Genomic DNA, 22988 nt, shown 5'->3' on the forward strand with positions numbered 1-22988 from the left:
TATTTCTGCGTGTGTGTGTGTCTTTAATTCCTCTAGCACCGCTGGGTTAGGGTCTCCACGACCGAGCTGGTCTCGGCAAGTGGCGCCCATACATGCAGGTCAAAGAGTCACCGGAGTGATGGTTGGAGAACGTGGAACTAAGGAGGAGGACACCCGAGTACTCTTAAGCAGTCCCTGTGGTGAGTAAGAAGGGGAGCTCGGAAGTGTCAGGGTAACAATGGGACAAGTGTGGGGTCGTTCATTCCACGTTGGAAACTTTTCACACTGACGATGAGGAGGAAGGAGAGTAAAATGAAATAACAGAAGAGGTAACAGAGCAGATTTGTTTGCCAGTTAAAGCTAAAGCGGCAAAGGAGGAAGAGGTTCATCCCTACCCTTCTGCACCCCCTCCTTAGTGTGAAGAAAAAGAGGGGCCTCACCCTCCAGATCTTTCTTTTCCAGAGGACACTGGGCGGAAAGTAGTTGCCCCAGTGACTGTTCGAGCAGCGCCTCGAGCGACTGCTCTCAGTTCCATTCAGGCAGGAATTCAGCAAGCTAGATGAGAGGGTGATTTAGAGGCTTGGCAGTTCCCTATTAGAATACACCCCCCAGATCAACAGGGAAATATTATAGCTACACTTGAGCCTTTTCCTTTTAAATTACTCAAAGAATTTAAACAAGCTATTAATCAGTATGGACCAGGTTCTCCTTTTGTAATGGGACTCTTAAAGAATGTTGCTGTTTCCAGTCAGATGATTCCTCCTGACTGGGATGCTCTTACTTGAGCTTGTCTAACTCCTGCTCAGTTCTTACAATTTAAAACTTGGTGGGCAGATGAAGCTTCCATTCAGGCTCCTCACAATGCCCAGGCCCAACCTCAAATTGATATAACTGCAGACCAACTTTTGGGGGTCAGCGGCTGCGCTGGTTTAGATGCACAAGTGGTTATGCAGGATGATGCCATAGAGCAGCTTAGAGGAGTGTGCATCAGAGCTTGGGAAAAAATCGCTTCAGGTGGAGAACAATACCCTTCCTTTGGTGCCGTAAAACAGGGACCAAAAGAACCGTACGCAGATTTTATAGCCTGGATACAGGAGTATCTTAAGGTGATTGCAGATTCGGCTGCTCAGGATATAGTGTTGCGGTTATTAGCTTTTGACAATGCTAATCTCGATTGCCAGACTGCTCTGCAACCTATTAGAGGGAAAGCACATTTAGTTGATTATATCAAGGCCTGTGACGGTATCAGAGGTAATCTGCATAAAGCTACTTTGTTGGCACAGGCAATGGCAGGACTGAAAGTGGGTAAAGGAAATACCCCATTTCCTGGAGCTCGTTTTAACTGTGGGAAGCATGGGCACACTAAGAAAGAATGTAGAAAAAATCAGCGAGTCAGGTTGCCAGATAGGGGAAAAAAGAAAACTGCTGAGCCTGAAATATGTCCAAAATGTAAAAGAAGGAAAACATTGGGCTAATCAGTGTCACTCTAAGTTTGATAAAGATGGGAACCCGACTTCGGGAAATGCCATGAGGGGCCCATCCGGGGCCCCGTTTGAAACCAGGGGCATTTCCGGCTCAGGCCACTCCTTCACCCCTGTACAATGTCTGTCCCCCGCCACAGCCAGTAGTGCCGCAGTAGATTTATGCTGCACAAAAGCTGTGAGCCTTCTGCCTGGGGAACCCCCACAAAAAGTTCCAACAGGGGTCTGTGGACCCTTACCAGCGGGGACGATAGGATTACTTCTAGGGAGGTCTAGTTTAAATTTAAAAGGGGTACAAGTACAAACAGGAGTCACTGATTCAGATTACAACGGGGAAATTCAAATTGTTATCTCTCCTTCTGTTCCCTGGAAAGCAGAGCCAGGAGAGCACGTGGCACAGCTCCTGATTGTGCCATATGTGGAAATGGGGAAAAGTGAAATTAAACGAACAGGAGGATTTGGAAGCACAAATAAACACGGCAAAGCAGCTTACTGGGTGAATCAAATTACTGATAAACGTCCTACCTGTGAAATAACTATTCAGGGAAAGAAATTTAAAGGTTTGGTAGATATAGAAGCAGACATTTAAATCATTTCTCTACAGCACTGGCTGTCCATGTGGCCAATTCGACCCGCTCAATTTAACATAGTTGGAGTTGGTAAAGCCCCTGAAGTGTATCAAAGTAGTTATATTTTGCATTGTGAGGGGCCCGATGGACAACCTGGGAGTATTCAACCAATTATAACTTCTGTACCTATAAATTTATGGGGAAGATATTTATACAACAATGGGGAGCACAAGTTCTAATTCCAGAACAATTATATAGCCCTCAAAGTCAACATATGATGCATGAAACGGGGTATGTCCCTGGTATGGGACTAGGAAAAAATTTACAATGTTTGAAGGAACCACTTCAAGCGGAAATACAAAGTTCCCGCCAAGGTTTAGGATATCATTTTTGATGGCGGCCATTGTTAAGCCTCCAGAACCTATACCTTTAAAATGGTTAACAGATAAGCCAATTTGGATAGAACAATGGCCCCTAAGTAAAGAGAAACTGAAGGCTTTAGAGGACTTCGTTAATGAACAATTAGAAAATGGACACATAGCTCCGACATTTTCCCCTTGGAATTCTCCAATTTTCGTAATTAAGAAAAGAATCAGGTAAATGGAGAATGTTAACTGACTTAAGGGCCATTAATTCAGTTATACAACCTATGGGAGCATCACAGCCAGGATTGCCTTCTCCTGCTATGATTCCAAAAAATTGGCCTTTAATAGTCATAGATTTAAAAGACTGTTTCTTTACTATCCCCTTAGCTGAGAAAGACTGTGAACGGTTTGCATTTACAATTCCTGCAGTAAACAACCTGCAGCCTGCTAAGCATTTTCACTGGAAAGTATTGCCACAAGGCATGTTAAACAGTCCAACAATTTGCCAGACTTATGTAGGACAAGCAGTTGAACCTACTCGTTGAAAATTTTCACAGTGTTACATTATTCATTATATGGACGATATACTTTGTGCTGCCCCCACTCGAGAAATATTACTCCAATGTTATGATCACTTGCAAAATTCGATTTCTCGCGCTGGTTTAATTATAGCTCCTGACAAAATTCAGACTACTACTCCTTACTCCTACGTGGGGACCTTAGTAAATGACACTACCATTGTGCCACAGAAAGTAACCATATGTAGGGATCAATTGAAAACATTAAATGACTTTCTGTAATCAGTGCACTTATCTGCCACCAGCTCTGATCCGAAAAGACCTTGTGGCCTCATGTTTACAATCAGGAGACCCTCAGGAGGCTGTGTGTTGAGCGCCGTGAGGAACTCGGAGACAGCTATGATGCACCAAACAGCTCTCAGGCATGCACCCTTATCAGCGCCATCTGGTCCAGGCTCAGAGTGTAAACCACCTGCCCAAGGTCACCCAGCCAGTAAGTAGGGGAGGCAGGGCTTGCAGCAGTGCTGGGCTCGAGCCCAGTGATATAAACACAGTTCCAACATCGTTTCTTTTCTTGAGACAGAGTCTCACTCTGTCACCCGGGCTGCAGTGCAGTGGTGCTGATCTCGGCTCACTGCAACCTCCACCTCCCAGGTTCACGCGAGTCTCCTGCCTCAGCCTCCTGAGTAACTGAGATTACAGACACATGCCACCACGCTCAGGTAATTTTTGTATTTTTAGTAGAGACAGGGTTTTGCCATGTTGGCCAGGCTGGTCTCAAACTCCTGACCTCAAGTGGTCGGCCCACCTCAGCCTCCCAAAGTGTTGGGATTACAGGCATGAGCCACTGCACCTGGCCCCACTTCTTAAATCTTATGTGGCCAAAAACATGATCAGGTGCAGTCAGTATTATCATCAGTGCCATTTTCCAAGGGAGGAAACCGAGGCTCATAGGGGGAACCAACATAGCCAGGTCTCATAGCAATTATGACGGGGAGCAGGATTTGAGCTCAGGTGAGCCCAGTAATAATTTTATATTATACAATATAATGGTGGCTCACACCTATAATCCAGCATTTTGGAAGGCCAAGGTGGAAGGATCTCCTGAGGCCAAGAGTTTGAGACCCGCCTGGACAACAAAGCCAGATTCCCACTCTAAAAAAGTGGAAAAATTAGCCAGGTGTGGTGGCACACACCTGTGGTCTCGACTACTCAGGAGGCTGAGGCGGGAGGCTCTATTGAGCCCAGGGGGTCAAGGCTGAAGTAAGCTTTGATCATACGACCGCACTCCAGCCTGGACGACACAGTGAGACTGTCTCTCTCTCTCTCTCTCTACACAAACACACGCACGTATAAAATAAAAGAACAGCTCCCATGTGTGGAGCAGCACACCCCAATTAATCCTTTCCACACCCCTTCCACATCAACATTACAATTACTGCCACCAGATGTCCATGCTTGAGGGCAGAGTTTATGTGCCCAGAACCCATGGCCTGCAGGAAGGAGACCTGGGCCTCCGTGCCACCTACCTGACTCCTAAGCTTAAAATACAGTAGCCCTCTGCCTGGCGTGGTGGCTCACACCTGTAATCCCAGCACTTTGGGAGGCCAAGGTGGGCAGATCACCTGAGCTCAGGAGTTTGAGACCAGCCTGGCCAAGATGGTGAAACCCTGTCTCTACTAAAAATACAAAAATTAGCCAGGCCTGGTGGCGGGCGTCTATAATCCCAGCTACTCGGGAGGCTGAGGCAGGACAATCACTTGAACCCGGGGGGCAGAGGTTGCAGTGAGCTGAGATCGCGCCACTGCACTCCAGCCTGGGCAACAGAGCGAGACTTTGTCTAAAAAAAAAAAAAAAAAAAAAAAAAGAGTAGCCCTCCGTGCGTGTTATGCACATAGAGCATCGAATTTAATCTTCACCAAACCAAACAAGAGATACCACCAATGCAGCTATTTTCTGGAGGAGGAAAGTGAAGCTCAGAGATGTCCATTGCTACAGCCACACTGAGGGCAAATACTCCACAAGGGGATTCACATCACAAGCGCCAGGATCTGTTTATTAAAACCCCTTCCCAGCAAAGGGCAGTACAGTGTCTTGTCCCAGCAGAAAAGGTCCTTCAGGCCACCCCTCTAAACACAGGAGCCAAGGGTGTTGACAGAGGGGCACCCTTTGCACCCCCAGGACTCCTGTGGCTTAACAGTGGTCCTGATGGAAGAGGCGGAGCCAGGACTTGAATCCATGAGTGGCGGCCTCTAGAGGTGCAAAGGCCGGCATCGGAGGACCCTGCAGCAGCCAGGAGGGGAAGGTTCATGTTCTGCAGGGGCGCCCAGTCCACTGTGCCCCCAGCTGTCACTTCTTCTGCACGTGGCCACAGTCGTACTTGCCACGCACAACGGTGAGCTTGACGCCTGGCAGGTCCTGGGTGCGGCCACCCTCCACGAGGACAATGTGGTGCTCCTGCAGGGTGTGGCCCTCCCCAGGGATGAAGCAGACGGCCTCCTGGCCCGTGCTGAGCCGCACTCGACAGCACTTGCGATTGGCCGAGTTGGGCTTCTTCGGCTTGCGGGTGAAGGTGCACAGGACCACACCCTTCAGCTGCGGCCGGCCTTCCGTGGGGCCCAGCTTCCGAGGCGGCCGCTTGGGGGGCCCCAGGCGGTGCATCTGGTTCAGGGTAGCCATGGAGCAGGTGGCCCAGAGCCGGGGAACCAGAGCTGGGCCTGGAGAGGGCCGAAAGGGGTTATTATCCCAGAGAACAGATCCCAGGTGTAGTAGCAACTCAATTTTGGTGTTTTAGGCATTGTTTAAAGCACTTTACAAGGATGCATTTGTTCACGTCTAGTGTTATTTACAGACAAAAGTAACTCTTTATTCTTCAAGGAAGCATTACTTTTTTTTTTTTTTTTTTTTTTGAGACGGAGTCTCGCTCTGTCGCCCAGGCTGGAGTGCAGTAGCTCAATCTCGGCTCACTGCAACCTCTGCCCCCTGGGTTCAAGCAATTCTCCTGTCTCAGCCTCCTGAGTAGCTGGGACTACAGGCACCCACCACCACGCTCGGCTAATCTTCGTATTTTTAAGTAGAGACAGGGTTTCACCATGTTGGTCAGGCTGGTCTCGAACTCCTGACCTCGGCCTCCCAAAGTGCTGGGACTACAGGCGTGAGCCACCACGCCTGGCCAGGAAGCATTATTTTTAATGCTGTTTAAAATAATAGTAGGCTCAGTGGCTCATGCATGTAATCTAGCACTTTTGGAGGCTGTGGAGGGTCACTTGATCTCAGGAGTTAAGGCCAGACTGGGCGACACAGGGAGACCTCCGTCTCTACAAAGAATCAAAAAGTTAGCTGGTTGTAGTTCTGCAGGCCTGTGGTCCCAGCTACTTGGGAGGCTGAGGCGGGAGGATCACTTGAGCCCAGGAGGTCGAGACTGTAGTGAGCTGTGATCACACCGCTGCACTCCAGCCTGGGCGACAGAGGGAGATCTTAAATAAATAATAAAATTGACCCAAACGCCGCTTGACACGCAGTAGCCCTCCATGCAGCTGCTTCCCACCTCTTGCTCTAGCAGCACGAGCTCTGCCAAAACCCCACCGTGTTTTTCCACCCCCGTTTCCCTTGGGGCTCCGATGGAGGCACACAAGTCCAAGAACGAATAACCCTCCTCCTCTAGCCTCGTCCCTGTAGCCCGAGTCCCCCACTCACCACAAGTTAGGCACGTGTTGAGGCCACGGAGAAGGCCAGACCAGGACATCCTGCCGTCTGGGCCGTCCCTGTGGTAGGGGATAAGAGACTCAGAAAGGAGGAAAAAGTGGCCGATCCGCAAATGCTCCCCGATCCGCTCTCAGGATCTTCTGGCTTAAATCAAAGGAAATACCTCTATAGGTCTAACCACAGGCCCTCATGCTGCTAACAGAAAGTCCCTTCGTAAATTTAGCCTCGCTCTGAGTGGGTTCCCAAGGGCCCAACCACTCTCGTCCGCACAAAGGAAGAAGTGGGAAACTGGGGAGATGGCTTGGTAGATTTGGAGGACCCCAGGATTCCACCGACCTCACAGGCCCTAGCGGTGAGGTCGCGGACACGCTGAATCCTGCCTCTAGCCTCTTCCGGGCACCATGATTCCACCGACCTCACAAGCCCTAGCGGTGAGGTCGCGGACACGCTGAATCCTGCCTCTAGCCCCTTCCGGGCGTCATCCGTGCAGGGATTGGCTGGTTCTGCCTTCGCGTCACTGAAGAGGCGGGACACAGACGACGATTGGGCGACAACCGACTCTATCGCGGTCAACCTTCCTCAGGATCTGATTGGCTCGTCACGATCAGGTTCGCTGCTTTGCAATTGGTCTAAACGCGGAATAGGCGGGACAAAGTGCTGCCTTGTCCCCGGTCCAAGATGGCTGCGTCCATGGCGCGGCGCTTGTGGCCTTTGTTGACTCGTCGGGGGCTCCGGCCCCGGGGAGGCTGCATCTCCAACGATAGTCCAAGGAGAAGTTTCGCTACAGAAAAACGAAACCGGAACCTCCTGTACGAGCATGCGCGCGAGGGCTACAGCGCACTCCCTCAGCTGGCCATCGAGCGGTTCTGCGCATGCCCAGAAGAAGCCGCACACGCCCTGGAGCTCCGCAAGGGGGAGCTGCGCTCGGCGGACTTGCCCGCGATCGTGAGTGCGCCTGCGCCGGCCGCGGGGTGCAGGCGTTTGCTTTATGGAAGAATTGGGTTTGCAAGATGCCCTCCGGCAGGGGGCGAACCTGTAGTAGGAATTTTAGTTCTTTCCCAAGTTAGCCAACGTCTTGTGCATGGCACCCACTTATGTGCCAGTTGTCCAGTGAGTGGTGAGGCCCTACTATGTGCCAAGAATGCCTACTGTGTCCTAGACACCCGTTATGCGCTTGCTTCATATTGCTGGCTGGGTACCTACTGTCCTCTAGGAACTTGCTAGTGACACTGCCCTCCGTGCTGCAACCTCATGCCAGCCTTTCCATAAGACCACAAAGGAAAATGGGGAGCCAAGTGTGAATCGGACAGGGTCAGGGCTGGGGTGTGATGGAGCTCTTGCCTTTGGAGAGAGAGGTAGGGAGAGTTCTGCACCTCCGCCACACATAAAAGGCAGTTAAATAGAGTTACTTAATGAATGAATGAATCCATTAATGAATGGTTCTATTAAACTGATACTTAAGGTGCAACTGCTATATTTTGGTGTTCTAAATGTTGCAAATATGTGGTGAATAATAATAAAATTGCTAGCACTTATAGAAAGGAATTAGGACCGGGTTCACGACATCTCTGTGTTGAGGTGCTAAGGATAGTGGGGTCCCCACGTCTTCCCATTCCTCTCTTGGACTCCCCTCCCAGCCTGTTTGAAGTGCTTTATTCACTTTAGCCTCGTTTAATTTTCACAACAACAATTCTATGAAGTAGGTGCCATTATTTCTCCCATTTTATCAGAGGGGAAACTAAGGCTTTGAGAAGCTAATTCACTTGCGCTAGGTCATGCAACTGGGAAGTGGCAGAGTGGGAATTTTAACCTGTGCTTTCTGGCCTATAATCCACTTTTTTTTTTTTTTTTTTTTTGAGGTAGGGTCTTGTTCTGTCGCCCAGGATGGAGTACAGTGATACAATTGCAGCTCACTGGAACCTTGAACTCCTGGGCTCAAATAATCCTCCCAGTCAGCCTCCCGTGTAGCTGGGACTACAGGCAGACACCACCACACCTGGCTAAACTTTTGTATTTTTTGTTGAGACAGGGACATACTATGAACTCCTGCGCCCAAGTGATCCTCCCACCCTGGCCTCCCAAAATGCTGAGATTACAGGCATGAGCCACCACACCCAGACTCCACAATCTTAAGTACCTTACTGTGCCCTCTCATGATCTGAATTCACAGTCTAGTAAAAGACATTTTTTTTTTTTTTTTGAGATAGAGTTTTGCTCTTGTCTCCCAGGCTGGAGTGCAGTGGTGCGATGTCAGCTCACTGCGACTTCTGCCTCCCAGGTTGAAGTGATTCTCCTGCCTCAGCCTCCCAAGTAGCTGGGATTACAGGCATGTGCCACCACACCTGCCTAATTTTTGTATTTTTAGTAGAGATGGGGTTTCACCATGTTGGCCAGGCTGGTCTCGAACTCTTGACCTCAAGTGATCTGCCCACCTCGGCCTCCCAAAGTGCTAGGAGTACAGACGTGAGCCACCACATCCCACTAAAAGACATTTAACATATACAACTATACATATATACTAATTACAATCTCTGGTAAATTTGACTACCTAGAGTAATCGAATTCATAGAGACAGATATACTCAAGGTAATCTGTAGTAAATGCTGTGAAAGCAAAGTGGAGGACAGCCTGGGAGAATTTCTCAGAGGAGGTGGCATTAAACAAAGATCTGTGGATTGAGAAATCACCAGGGAAGAGGGAAGAAGAGTATCCCAAGTAGGGGACCAGAATATACAAAAGCCTGGAGGTAGGATGGAAAATTCCATTTGATGGCCATGTAGATAATTTAGAGCGTCACATCCTTTAGCAGGCTTTTTCAAACTTTGTGGCCAAGAGTAAGAAATACATTTCACATCCTGACCCAGTACACACACCCAAAATTGAAACCAGTTTCATTAACAGTTCTTGCTCTCACCATGTGTGATGCATTCTTGTTCTTTAATTATATTCTCTTGCATTTGTCAAGTGCTAGTTGTTGTTTTTTTTTGGGGGGAGGGGTGTTTTTTTGTTGTTTGTTTGTTTGTTTTTTAAGACTGAGTCTTCCTGTGTCACCCAGGCCTGAGTGCAGTTGCCCAATCTCAGGTCACTGCAACCTCCGCCTCCTTGGTTCAAGTGATTCTCACATCTCAGCCTCCCAAGTAGCTAGGGTTATAGTTGTGCACCACCACACCCGACTAAGTTTTGTATTTTTAGTAGAGACGGGTTTCACCATGTTGGCCAGGGTGGTCTCGAACTCCTAACTTCAAATGATCCACTCGCCACGGCCTCCCAAAGTGCTGGGATTACAGGCGTGAGCCACTGCGCCTGGCTATTCTCTTCATTTTCAAAGTGGTAGTTTAGATGTGCATTTGAGCAGCTGTTTGTTTGTTTGTTTGAGACGGAGTCTTGCTCTGTCGCCCAGGCTAGAGTACAGTGGCGCAGTCTTGGCTCACTGCAATCTCTGCCTCCCAGGTTCAAGCAATTCTCCTGCCTTGGCCTCCCAAGTAGCTGGGATTACAGGCGCCCGCCTCCACCCCCAACTAATTTTTGTATTTTTAGTAGAGACGGGGTTTCTCCATGTTGCCCAGGCTGGTCTTGAACTCCTGGGCTCAAATGATCCACCTGCCTCAGCCTCCCGTATTATATATATTTTAACAATTTTTTTTGTTTTTGAGACAAGATGTCAATCTGTCACCCAGCTAATTTTTTTTAAGTTTTTTTTTGTAGAGACTGGGTGCTGTGGCTCACACCTGTAATCCCAGCACTTTGGGAGGCCAAGGCAGACAGATTGCTTGAGGCTGGGAGTTCCAGACGAGCCTGGCCAACATGGTGAAACCCTGCCTCTATTAAAAAATACAAAACTTAGCCAGGTGCAGTGGCGCGTACCTGTGGTCCCAGCTACTCAGGAGGCTAAGGCAGGAGAATCACCTGAACCTGGGAGGCAGACGCTGTAGTGAGCCAAGATCGTGCCACTACACTCCAGCCTGGGCGACAGAGTGAGACTCTGTCTCAGGAAAAAAAAAAAAAAAAAAATCTTAGAGGCAGGTCTTCCTATGTTACCCAGGCTGGTCTGGAACTCCTGGGCTCACTCAAGCAGTCCTCCCACCTAGGCCTCCCAAAGTGCCGCACCCAGCCATGATTTTTTAAAGTGCTAGTTTAGAGATTTTTTTGTTTGTTTGAGACAGAGTTTCACTCCTGTTGCCCAGGCTGGAGTGTGTAGTGGCACAATCTCAGCTCAGTACAACCTCCACTTCCTGGTTTCAAGCGATTCTTATCCCTCAGCCTCTTGAGTAGCTGGGAGTACAGGTGCCTGCCATCACGCCTGGGTGATTTTTATATTTTTAGTAGAGATGGGGTTTCACCATGTTGACCAGGCTGGTCTTGAACTCCTGATCTCAAGTGATCCACCCACCTTGGCCTCCCAAAGTGCTGGGATTATAGTTATGAGCCGCTATGCTCGGCCAGTGTGTCTGAATTCTGGGCATCTGTGTGGCCAGCTGAACCTCAGGGCATTCCAGTACTGAAGGGGAGGAGGGGAGGATGGCCACTGAGGGCTAGGTAGGGATCTCTGCCTCACTCTGCCGCAGGTCCAGGTGGCCAGTGGGCTCCAGAGAGAAGGGTAGGGGCGATGGCTGCTTCACCTCCTTTCCTCTCATATCCACCCCAGATCTCGACATGGCAGGAGCTGAGGCAGCTGCGGGAGCAGATCCGGAGCCTGGAGGAAGAGAAGGCAGCTGTGACTGAGGCAGTACGGGCCCTGCTGGTGAGCATGGGGCCCTGAATAGGTGGGGAGTGGCCGTGAGGGTGTCTCTAGACACAGGTAACAGGAAACTGAATTTAAAGAGCTTGAGCAGGCTGGCATGGTGGCTCACGCCTGTAATCCCAGCTACTCGGGAGGCCTAGGTTGGCGGATCAACTGAGGTCAGGAGTTTGAGACCAGCCTGGGCAACATGGTGAAACCCCATCTCTACTAAAAATACAAAAATTAGCCGGCATGGTGGCAGGCGTCTGTAATCCCAGGTACTTGGGAGGCTGAGGCAAGAGAATCGCTCGAACCTAGGAGTCGGAAGTTGCAGTGAGCTGAGATGGCGCCACTGCACTCCAGCCTGGGTGACAGAGCGAGACTCCATAAATAAATAAATGAATAAATAAGCAAGCATGAACAATGTGGACGTGCATTACCTCACATAGCATGCTGTCCAGGACGCTGGCATCCCTAGGGCTGATTAATTAGTGGTTCTTCCAGCATCCCCAGCCCAGGTCCTTTCCTTCTCTCTGCACCGGCTACTTCACTGCACTGATCTTTCCTCAGTTTCCCCATCAGGGTTTCCAGATGGCTGCTGTAGTCCAGCATCTCCTCACATGACTCTGCCGGGGGAAGGAGACAGAGACTTCTCTGGCTTGAGTTCCTTTTTCAGGAGCAAGTACACCTTTCCTGAAGCATCCAGCAGAGTCCCTTGTGTCCCCTGGGCCCAGACCCCCACCCCACTCCAGTTGTCAGCCAGAGGAATGGAGTTCCGGCAGCCAGCATAGGTTGATTAGAGGCCGTCCTCCACCTGGACCCACTTCCCCTGAACTACAGGCTACCAGGGAAGGGTGAACGGAGTCTGAGTTCTGTGGGGAAGGAGGAAGAAGGGATCTTTATTTTATTTTTATTTTTTTGAGACCGAGTCTCACTCTGTTACCCAGGCTGGAGTGCAGTGGCATGATCTCGGCTCACTGCACCCTCTGCCTCCTGGGTTCAAGTGATTCTCCTGCCTCAGCCTCCCCAGTAGCTGCAATTACAGACATGTGCCACCACGCCCGGCTAATTTTGTATTTTTAGTAGAGACGGGGTTTCCATGTTGGCCAGGCTGGTCTCGAACTCATGACCTCAGGTGATCCACCCGCCTTGGCCTCCCAAAGTGCTGGGATTACAGGTGTGAGCCACTGCACCCGGCCTGGAAGGAGGGATCTTGGGTTAGACAACCAACAGTGTCTGCCACAGACGGCTTAAAAACAATCCTCAAAACAACAGCAGACCTTTATGTAGAAATCACTGTGCACCATACCAGGCGCTTTCCGTACTCTTTTTTTTTTTTTTTTTTTTTTTTTTGAGACGGAGTCTCGCTCTGTCGCCTAGGCTGGAGTGCAGTGGCGCAATCTCGGCTCACTGCAAGCTCCGCCTCCCGGGTTCACACCATTCTCCTGCCTCAGCCTCTCCGAGTAGCTGGGACTACAGGCGCCCGCCACCACGCCCGGCTAATTTTTTTTTTTTTTTGTATTTTTAGTAGAGATGGGGTTTCACCGTGGTCTCGATCTCCTGACCTCGTGATCCGCCCACCTCGGCCTCCCAAAGTGCTGGGATTACAAGCTTGAGCCACCGCGCCCGTCTGCTTTCCGTACTCTTAATCCTCACAGCCATTTGTGACATAGGAACAATACAAACCCAGTTTTACAGCTGGGAAAAAGTGAGGCCCTAAGAGGTTAAAACGGGCCTAAGTGGCCAGGTATGGGAGTACGCGCCTGTAGTCCCAGCTACTCTGGGGCTGAGGCAGGAAGATCGCTTGAGTCTGAGAGTTTGAGGCTGCAGTTAGCTATGATCGTACCATCACACTGCAGCCTGGGCGACAGAGCGAGACCCTGTCTCCGAGAAAAAAAAAAAAACAGAAAAAGTACGTAAGTCTCACAGCCAGGAAGTGGGAGAGGCAAGGTTCGCACCCAGGCAGTTGGTTTTTACCACGCTGTTTGGAGGCCTCTGCCACCAAGAATCACATCTCCCAGCACCTACTGAGTGGCCAGCCCTGGGCTGTCTACATCATGGACAACCAATGAAAGCAACACCATGGATCATTTCATGTTCTTTGAGTGCTAACTCATCTTCTCAGGGAAGCTGCACAACAGCCCTGCCGAGGGAGGTCCTCTTATCACCCACTTCACAGATGGGGATACTGAGGCTCAGAGGGGAGCAGAGATTTGCCCAAGGGCTCATAGCACATAGGTGCCCAACATGCAGACCCAGGCTGTTCGATTCCCTCAGCTGCTTAGGATCATGGAAGGTTCAGAATGTCAAGGGGCCTTGGTTGCAGGCCCTCAAATGCACACTGACAGACTTTACCTCTCCCAGCCTCCATTTTCTTTTTTTTTTTTTTTTTGAGACGGAGTCTCGCTCTGTCACCCAGGCTAGAGTGCAGTGGTGCAATCTCAGCTCACTGCAAGCTCCACCTCCCGGGTTCACGCCATTCTCCTGCCTCAGCCTCTCCGAGTAGCTGGGACTACAGGCGCCCGCCACCACGCCCAGCTAATTTTTTTTTTTTTGTATTTTTAGTAGAGACGGGGTTTCACCATGGTCTCGATCTCCTGACCTTGTGATCTGTCCGCCTCGGCCTCCCAAAGTGCTGAGATTACAAGCGTGAGCCACCGCGCCCGGCCCAAGCCTCAATTTTCGAATCTACAGACAGGGTATATTAGTCCATTTTCTTCTTTTTTGTTTTTGAGGCAGAGTCTCACTGTGTCACCCAGACCGGAGTACAGTGGCACGATCTCGGCTCACTGCAACCTCCACCTCCCAGATTCAAGGGATTCTCGTGCCTCAGCCTCCTGAGTCGCTGGGATTACAGGCATGTGCCACTGCACCCATCTAATTTTTTTTTTTTTTTTTGAGACGGAGTCTCACACTTCTGCCTAGGCTGGACTGCAGTGGCGGTATCTCAGCTCACTGCAAGCTCCGCCTCCCGGGTTCATGCCATTCTCCTGCCTCAGCCTTCCGAGTAGATGAGACTACAGGTGCCTGCCACCACACCCAGCTAATTTTTTTTTTGTATTTTTAGTAGAGACGGGGTTTCACCATGTTAGCCAGGATGGTCTCGATCTCCTGATCTCGTGATCTGCCGGCCTCGGCCTCCCAAAGTGCTGGGATTACAGGCATAAGGGACCGCGCCCAGCCTAATTTTTGTATTTTTAGTATAAGGTTTTAGAGACGAGGTTTCTCCATGTTGGCCAGGCTGGTCTCCAACTGCTGGCCTCAGGTGATCTGCCCACCTCAGCCTCCCAAAGTGCTGGGATTACAGTTGTGAGCCACCACACCTGGCCCCATTTTCACACTGCTATAAAGAATACCTGAGACTGGGCTGGGTGTGGTGGCTCACGCCTGTAATCCCAGCACTTTGGGAGACCAAGGCGGGTGGATCACGAGGTCAGGAGATCGAGACCATCCTGGCTAACACGGTGAAACCTCGTCTCTACTAAAAATACAAAAAACATTAGCCAGTCGTGGTGGCGGGCACCTGTAGTCCCAGCTACTCTGGAGGCTGAGGCAGGAGAGTGGCGTGAACCCGGGAAGCGGAGCTTGCAGTGAGCCGAGATCGTGCCACTGCACTCCAGCCTGGGCGACAGAGCAAGACTCTGTCTCAAAAAAAAAAAAAAAAAAATACCTGAGACTGGGTAATTTATAAAGAAAAGAGGTGTAATTGACTCACAGTTCCACATGGCTGGGAGTCCTCAGGAAACTTACAATCATGGTGGAAGGGGAAGCAAGGCACTTTCCCTTCCACATGGTGGCTGGAGACAGCTAGAGAGGGTAATTGCCAGTTTTAAACCATCAGATCTCGTGAGAACTCACTATCACCAGAACAGCATGGGGGAACCGCCCCCAGGACCCGATCACCTCCCACCAGGTCCCTTCCTCAACAGGTGGAATTACAATTTGAGATATTATTTGGGTGGGGACACAGCCAAACCATATTACAGGGTTTACACGAATGCCTACCTCCTAAAGTGGATTATGAAGAAATCGTGGCATGGGAGAGCCCTGTACATAGATCCTGGCATGGAGGCAGCACTTCCTACACGGAGCTGCGGCTGTGATTACTGTTAATTATCTTGCCTCCTTGTAGCATTAGCAATAGAGAAACGGAAACACAGAGTTGCAGAGGGACCCAGCTAGGCACTGACAGAGCAGGAGACTAAGATCCTCTGGCCTTGTTTGACCTTTCACCATTTTTTCTCTTCTCCACTCTCGACTTTATCAACCTAATCACCCACCCTGTCTCTTTTCTACCAGGCAAACCAGGACAGTGGTGAAGTGCAGCAGGTACTGTGGAGAGTTGATGTCCTATCCAGGGTTGGGGGTGGGCAGGGAGGATACCCTGCCAGTCACAATTCTACTATTGTAACAGAAAACAATTCCAACAGGTTTAAGGGGAAAAAAAAAAAAAATAGGCTGTATTGATGCATGAAACTAAAACTGGCTTCAGGTGTGGCTGGATCCAGGTGCTGGCTCCATATTTGGTCCTGCATTCCTCCCATTCCCAGGCCAGCTTTCTCTCCTTGTGTAAGTGGGAGGCAAAGTCAAGCACACTTTCCTGATAGCTCCAGTTAAAGTCCTGCAGCTGATTCTCATGAGTTCAGCTGACATCAGGTGCCTGTCTCTGAGCCAGTCATTGTGGCCAAGGCAATAGAACGTTCTAGTTGGCCAGGCCTGATTCTTTTCCCCACAAACCTGCCATGTGGTGGTAAGGGAAGTTCTGCAAAGACATTCAGGATGCTGGGCCTGGAGAAGTGGCATGAATGTCCACCACAGGGGCTCTGCCGGTCAGGATCAAGGTCACACTGGATGAGGGAGTCCTGACCCTCTCCCGGGCTGACCCCACCTGTGCTGCCCCCAGGACCCCAAGTACCAGGGTCTGCGGGCACGTGGCCGGGAGATCCGGAAGGAGCTTGTTCACCTGTACTCCAGGGAGGCCCAGCTTGAGGAGCAGTTCTACCTGCAGGCGCTGAAGCTGCCCAACCAGACCCACCCAGACGTGGTGAGCACTGTGCTGGGTGGCAGGGAGGCCAGGGGCCCGCCTAGTGCCACCTTCCCGTGACTCCTGCTGTCTCCCTGCAGCCCGTCGGGGATGAGAGCCAGGCTCGAGTGCTCCACGTGGTCGGAGACAAGCCAGGTGGGCCACACCCCAGGCCTGGGAGCTGACAAGCTCTGCAGTGTGGGGGTTCTGGGGTCTGGGAACATGTCTGGAGCGTGGAGAACTCCTGGCGGTACAGGAGGTGGCTCCAGCTTCCTACCTTGGCCGCGCTCGAGCTGTCTCTGAGAGGTGGTCCTTGGGTTTTCATTCTCTCCCCCTTCACCACTGGGCAGTCTCACCCTATGTTGTGTGATTGTATCGTATGTGTGTGTGTGTGTTGTGTATGTATGTGTTGTGTGACGTGTGTGTGTGTCGTGTGTGTCTGTATCTGCGTGTGTCTGTATCTGTGTGTCTGTGTTTGTGTCTATATCTGTGTCTGTGTGTGTGTGTCTGTGTGTATGTGTGTGTGTCTGTATCTGTGTGTGTATATGTTGTCTGTGTGTGCGTGTCTATGTATCTGTGCGTGTCTTTGTGTCTGTGTGTGTCTGTGTGTCTGTGTGTCTGTATCTGTGTGTATCTGCATATCTCTGTGTATCTCTGTGTGTGTATGTCTGTATCTGTGTCTGTGTATGTGTGTGTCTTTTTATCTGTGTGTGCGTGTCTCTTTGTGTGTCTGTATCTGTGTGTCTGTGTCTGTGTATCTGTATGTGTCTGTATCTGTGTGTATCTGTGTGTGTGTATGTGTCTGTCTGTGTGTCTGTATGTGTCTGTATCTGTGTGTATGTCTGCGTATCTCTGTGTGTACCTCTGTGTGTGTATGTATGTGTGTGAGTGTGTGTGTGTCTCTGTCTCTGTCTCTCTCTCTGACCCCCCTGCTTTGGTCCCTGTCTCCGGGGCTTTTTCTCCCCAACTCTGTGCCTCCTTCTCTCTGATTCTCCTCCTCCCTTCCTCGTGGTGTTTCCTTCTCCTCTGGCCTCTCTCCTCTGTTTCTAACTCTGCCTTCCCCACCCGACGCCCTCTTATTCCCCTGTCTGCCTCCTCTCATTTCCTCTCCCTGTCTCTGCTTTTCTCTCCCTCCCTCCCTGTCTCTCTTTTCTTCCCTTTCCCTCTCTTTCCGTGTCTTCTTCTCCCTTCTCTCCCCCTGCCCCTCCTTTACTTTCTCTCACCATCCCTCCTCTCTGCTGTCTCCGGAAGCTTCTATCTGGGCCCCGTCCCTCTCTCCCCTCTGCCTTACACCCGTGCTTTTCACCCACATCCAGTTTTCTCCTTCCAACCTCGGGGCCACCTGGAAATTGGCGAGAAACTCGACATCATCCGTCAGAAGTGAGTCCCTCCCCTGGCTCCCTGCGCCCCTCTCCCAGCTGCCTGCATCCCGACAGCTGGCGCCTGCATCCCGACAGCTGGCTCCTGCCTCACTGGCCTCAGCGTGAGATGTGGAAATGCCATGAATCTTTGATGCCCCAGCCCCACCCAGCAGCCGGGCCTCTTACCCCGGGTGTTTGCGTCCCCACATTCCCTGCCAGCCCGGCCCATGTGCACCCGCCTGTCTGTCTGTCTCCCAGGCGCCTGTCCCACGTGTCTGGCCACCGCTCCTATTACCTGCGTGGGGCTGGAGCCCTCCTGCAGCACGGCCTGGTCAACTTCACATTCAACAAGCTTCTCCGCCAGGTATGGGCCAAGATAGGAGGGCTGCCTGGAGGGGGTGGCATCGAAGTTGAGCTCAGAGGGCCCAACGGGGATGAGGGTGACCTCTGTTCTGCCCTAGTCACTGCTCTCAGAGCTTCATGTGTATCATTGACACATTTAGTCCTTATGACAACTTAATGAAGCGGGTGCTGTCATCATCCCCACTTTACAGAGAGGGCTTGAGGCCCAGAGAGGGAAGGTACCTGTAGCCCAAGGTCCCACAGCCAGTGTGGAACTGGGCCTAGAGCCTGTGCTTGTAATCATTGCACCTCGCTGCCTGCTTGCGGTATGAAGGGAGCATTTGGGAATCATAGCATCCATTGAAACATGGCAGGGCCTGATTGCATGGAGCATTGGTCACGATGAGGGACTCAGACGTTTCCAGAGGGTACTAGGGAGCCATGGGAGGCTTTTAAGCAGGGGAGGGTGTGGCCAAATCTGTACTTTTTTGTTTTTTGAGACGGAGTCTCGCTCTGTCACCAGGCTGGAGTACAGTGGCGCAATCTTGGCTCACTGCAACCTCCACCTCCTGGGTTCAAGTAATTCTCCTGCCTCAGCCTCCTGAGTAGCTGGTATTACAGGCACATGCCACCATACTGGCTAATTTTTTTTTTTTTTCTTTTTGACGGAGTTTCGCTCTGTCGCCCAGACTGGAGTGCAGTAGCACGATCTCCATGCCGGCTAATTTTTGTCTTTTTAGTGGAGAGGGGGTTTTGCCATGTTGGCCAGGCTGGTCTCAAACTCCTGGCCTCAAGTGATCCGCCCACCTCAGCCTCCCAAAGTGCTGGGATTACAGGTGTGAGCCACTGCACCAGCCCCTGCCTCAGTTTCGTCTGAGGAGGAAGGGGCTTTGGAAGCCGCTGGCTCACTCTGCAGCACCCCTTCTTTGGGGCCGAGCTTGGGGTCTGGTAGGGGTTCCAGCTCTGCTCACTCATCCTCTCCCCTGAACAGGGCTTCACCCCCATGACGGTGCCAGACCTTCTCCGCGGAGCAGTGTTTGTGAGTGAGGCCTCTCCGCTTCCCTCGCCCACCTGGGTGTCAGGCCCTGCCGTGGGTGCCCGAGGCAGGGAAACCTGAGGAGACCGCCCTGGGGCTGGGTTGAGGGGGCCAGGCCATATCAAGGAGGCCAGGGCAGCTCCAGATGTATTCAGGGGAGGAGCTGGGGTTGTGACTGTAAAACGAGAGGCCAGGGTTACCTGTCCCCTGACCCCTGTGGCCTGGCCTCCTCCCCCAGGAAGGCTGTGGGATGACACCAAATGCCAACCCATCCCAAATTTACAATATCGACCCTGCTCGCTTCAAAGATCTCAACCTGGCTGGAACAGCAGAGGTGGGGCTTGCAGGTGAGGACCTGTGTGGGTGGTGGGGAGGAGCAGGAGGGATGTGGAAGGACAACTGGGAGCATCCAGGGAGCACTGGGGGTGACCACCTGCCCAGAGCAGCTCAGCAGCCCCAGGGCCAACACGTACGGCTGTGTAGGTTGTTTACTGCACAGCAGTATAGTGACAATCAGCCCCGGCCCTTGACCTGGGGTTGCATCCACCAGAGGGAGGGCCTCTTATTCTCCCAAAGGCTTCCTCTGGGCACTGGCAGCCCTGGCTCATCCTGTGGTCTCTCCTCCCAGGCTACTTCATGGACCACACCGTGGCCTTCAGGGACCTGCCAGTCAGGTGACACCTAGTTTCCTTAGACCTTGACCCTACCTGTGACAATCACTCTTCCCTCCTTGACCCGACTTTCCCTGCTCTCTGCCAGGATGGTTTGCTCCAGCACCTGCTACCGGGCGGAGACAAACACGGGACAGGAACCCCGGGGGCTGTACCGAGTACACCATTTCACCAAGGCTGGTGTCACTGGGACTGAACGGGGCTGGGGTGGGGGGTCACCCCAAGAGCTCAGAGCCTCCTGACTCCTGTGCCCTCTGTCCCAGGTGGAGATGTTTGGGGTGACAGGCCCTGGGCTGGAGGAGAGCTCACAGCTGCTGGAGGAGTTCCTGTCCCTTCAGATGGAGATCTTGACAGAGCTGGGCTTGCACTTCCGGTGCGGAGAGGGGCCGGGGGCCCAGGGATGGCAGGGGTGGGGTAGGGCAGGGACGAGGGCCTGGCTAGCTGCTCTTCACTCTGGAACCACCTCTCCAGCCCCCTCGTTGCCCCCTCTTCCTGTACAAGGATTACAGGAGCATATACAGGATCCCAGTCTGTCTGCCGTGTGCCGGGGGCCCCTCACAGGACTGTAACAGAAGCATGAACAGCACACAGTGTGCCAGAGTGGACACCCAGGCCTCTTTCCTCCTGCTGCTCCCCGTCTCTCTGGGCCGCTGCCTCATCTGTGCAGCCCAAGATGCTTTTTCACCTCCCAGTGGGGAGTGGGGGTGGGAAAAGGGGGAGCCAGAGGTTGCGAGTCCCACTTCCTCTCACCCTGTCAGTCACACGCAGCTTTCAAGAGAGGCTGAGAAATGTGGACTTCTTTTCTGGGTGACCCATTGTAAAAAACTGGGAGCGTAGGCCGGGTGTGGTGGCTCACTCCTGTAAATTCCAGCACTTTTGGGAGGCCATGGCAGGAGGATTGCTTGAGGCCAGGAGTTCAAGACCAGCCTGGGCAACACAGCAAGAGCTCGTCTTTACTTTTTTTTTTTGAGACAGAGTCTCGCTCTGTCGCCCAGGCTGGAGTGCAGTGGCGCGATCTCGGCTCACTGCAAGCTCCGCCTCCCAGGTTCACGCCATTCTCCTGCCTCAGCCTCTCCAAGTAGCTGGGACTACAGGCGCCCGCCACCATGCCTGGCTAATTTTTTTGTATTTTTGGTAGAGACGGGGTTTCACCGTGGTCTCGATCTCCTGACTTCGTGATCCGCCCGCCTCAGCCTCCCAAAGTGCTGGGATTACAAGCCTGAGCCACCGCGCCCGGCCTCGTCTTTACATTTTTAAAAATTAGCTGGGTATGGTGGCACACACCTGTGGTCCCAGCTACTCGGGAGACTGAGGCAGGAGAATTGCTTGAACCCAGGAGGTGGAGGCTACAATGACCTGTGATCATGCCACTGCACTCTAGCCTGGGGCAACAGAGTGAGACCCTGTCTCTAAAAAAAAAAATAAAGGCTATGCACGGTGGCTCACACCTATAATCCCAGCACTTTGGGAGGCCGAGGCAGGCGGATCACCTGAGGTCAGGAGTTCAAGACCAGCCTGGCCAACATGGTGAAACCCCATCTATACTAAAAATATAAAAATTAGCCGGGCATGGTGGCACACACCTGTAATCCCATCTACTCAGGAGGCTGAGACAGGAGAATCACTTGAACCCAGGAGGTGGAGGTTGCAGTGAGCCGAGATCGCTCCACTGCTCTCCAGCCTGGGCAACAGAGCCAGACTCCGTCTCAGAAAAAAAAAAAAAAAGGAAAAAAAACCAAGGGTACCTAGAAGGTGCAAATGTGCGATTGGCCACTGTGAACAGCCGGTGGACCCTGCCATGTGCCTTTTTCCCCTCCCATCAACCTCTTTTGTGCCTCCCCCTCCATGTACCACCTTCTCCATCACCACCCCTGGCCTCACAACTCTCTCCTTTGGCACTGTCATCTCCTTTTTTTTGTTTGTTTGTTTTGAGTAGATGAGGTCTCCCTATGTTGCCCAGGCTGGTCTCAAACTCCTGGGCTTTTTCCTGCTTTTTGGCTGCCTTCTCTTCCATCGTTTCCATTTCTTCCTCCTGCTCCTCCTCTCACCTGCTGACCTTCCCCACACCTTTGTCCTTGACCGCAGGGTCCTGGACATGCCCACCCAGGAACTGGGCCTCCCCGCCTACCGCAAGTTTGACATTGAGGCCTGGATGCCAGGCCGAGGCCGCTTTGGAGAGGTGAGCCCTGTGCCGCTGGAGACGGGGTGGGCAGGAGGACGGGCCTGCCCCCCATCGCTGATCTGCTCAGCCTGCCGCTGCTCCACCCCAGGTCACCAGTGCTTCCAACTGCACAGACTTCCAGAGCCGCCGCCTCCACATCATGTTCCAGACCGAGGCTGGGGAGCTGCAGTTTGCCCACACGGTGAGGCCCGCACAGCCTCCTGCCCCCGTGCCCTCGCCCGCAGCCTCCGCCACCCTAGACCACCCACCTTGGCTCCTCCCTGGGCTCGGCTTGGGGTGGGCGCCTGGTTCCAAGCATGGCTGTCTCACAGGTGAACGCCACTGCCTGTGCTGTCCCCCGCCTCCTCATTGCGCTCCTGGAGAGTAACCAGCAAAAGGTGAGGGGCCGAGCGGCCCACCCAGAGAGGCAGCTCAGCGCGGGGGAGGGCTGGGGCATCTGCAGTGTCCTGAGGTCTGCTCTGTCCCCAGGACGGCTCAGTGCTCGTGCCCCCTGCCCTCCAGCCCTACCTTGGCACCGATCGGATCACAGCCCCCACCCACGTGCCTCTCCAGTACATTGGCCCCAACCAGCCCCGGAAGCCTGGGCTGCCTGGCCAGCCTGCTGTAAGCTGAGAACCCACCCACAGCAGCCCTTGGGGGTGTCACTGCTTCCTGGAGCTCAGGAGACCCCGGACACCTGGGACCTGTGTTCCTGAGCCCATCCTGACATCTGTGTTCTTCCTGTCAGCTCCACGCCCGGGCCCCTGGACCCCAGGGTCCACCTCTCCTCTGTTCTTGCTGCCTCAGAGTCAGTCACTGACCGTTATCATTGAGGGTCCCAGTGGGAAGCAGGACGTCTGGGCTTTATGGTTCTAGGGACAGGAGAAGCAGAGGAAGAGGCTTCCATCCCTCCTTCCTTCTTCCCTCCCACAGTGCTAAGCTAAATGTCCCCAATAAATGGTCAGGACAAAGGCCTCTGTGGATCTGTGAACAAGGGAGATGCCCGGCTCTCCCGGAGCTGCTGAGCAACCGCTCGGAGGCACTGTCCTCAAAGGGT

At 52.4% G+C, this 22988-nt stretch overlaps 2 protein-coding genes across 5 annotated transcripts; one reads left to right on the forward strand and one right to left on the reverse strand.

Annotated features, from left to right (window-relative positions):
• Window positions 1-4941: 4941 nt before the first annotated feature.
• On the reverse strand, window positions 4942-7031 carry MRPS12 (mitochondrial ribosomal protein S12). The gene is made up of 3 exons (XM_055250576.2): window positions 6954-7031; window positions 6609-6676; window positions 4942-5629 (listed from the first exon to the last, which is right to left on the reverse strand). The coding sequence occupies exons 2-3, from the start codon at window positions 6655-6657 to the stop codon at window positions 5262-5264; spliced, it is 417 nt and encodes a 138-aa protein (XP_055106551.1). The 5' UTR covers window positions 6658-6676; window positions 6954-7031; the 3' UTR covers window positions 4942-5261.
• A 153-nt stretch (window positions 7032-7184) lies between these two features.
• SARS2 (seryl-tRNA synthetase 2, mitochondrial) lies at window positions 7185-22902 on the forward strand. Of its 4 annotated transcripts, XM_055249831.2 has the most exons (17): window positions 7296-7562; window positions 11263-11358; window positions 15637-15666; window positions 15830-15906; window positions 16312-16381; window positions 16462-16516; window positions 17677-17740; window positions 17980-18085; window positions 19055-19102; window positions 19338-19446; window positions 19728-19773; window positions 19859-19946; window positions 20034-20143; window positions 21856-21949; window positions 22041-22133; window positions 22264-22329; window positions 22421-22902. In XM_055249831.2, the coding sequence occupies exons 1-17, from the start codon at window positions 7296-7298 to the stop codon at window positions 22562-22564; spliced, it is 1563 nt and encodes a 520-aa protein (XP_055105806.1). In that variant the 3' UTR covers window positions 22565-22902. The 4 variants fall into 4 exon arrangements, with proteins under 4 accessions (XP_063477259.1, XP_055105806.1, XP_055105804.1 ...); XM_055249829.2 differs by lacking the exon at window positions 15830-15906 and having other exon boundaries at window positions 16241-16381; XM_063621189.1 differs by lacking the exon at window positions 15830-15906 and having other exon boundaries at window positions 7185-7562; window positions 16241-16381; window positions 22264-22902.
• Window positions 22903-22988: the final 86 nt, after the last annotated feature.

This window comes from Symphalangus syndactylus, chromosome 17, assembly GCF_028878055.3.
Source record: "Symphalangus syndactylus isolate Jambi chromosome 17, NHGRI_mSymSyn1-v2.1_pri, whole genome shotgun sequence".
Lineage (NCBI taxonomy): Eukaryota > Metazoa > Chordata > Mammalia > Primates > Hylobatidae > Symphalangus > Symphalangus syndactylus.

Bases quoted from the DNA above. Each gene is read 5' to 3' on its own strand.
- SARS2 (XM_063621189.1), top strand. From the start codon at position 7,296: ATGGCTGCGTCCATGGCGCGGCGCTTGTGGCCTTTGTTGACTCGTCGG. The intron at 16,382-16,461 runs GTGAGCACTGTG...GTCTCCCTGCAG, and splicing joins ACCAGACCCACCCAGACGTG to CCCGTCGGGGATGAGAGCCA. The intron at 18,086-19,054 runs GTATGGGCCAAG...TCCCCTGAACAG, and splicing joins TCAACAAGCTTCTCCGCCAG to GGCTTCACCCCCATGACGGT.
- MRPS12 (XM_055250576.2), bottom strand. From the start codon at position 6,657: ATGTCCTGGTCTGGCCTTCTCCGTGGCCTCAACACGTGCCTAACTTGT. The intron at 5,630-6,608 runs GTGAGTGGGGGA...GGCCCTCTCCAG, and splicing joins CAACACGTGCCTAACTTGTG to GCCCAGCTCTGGTTCCCCGG.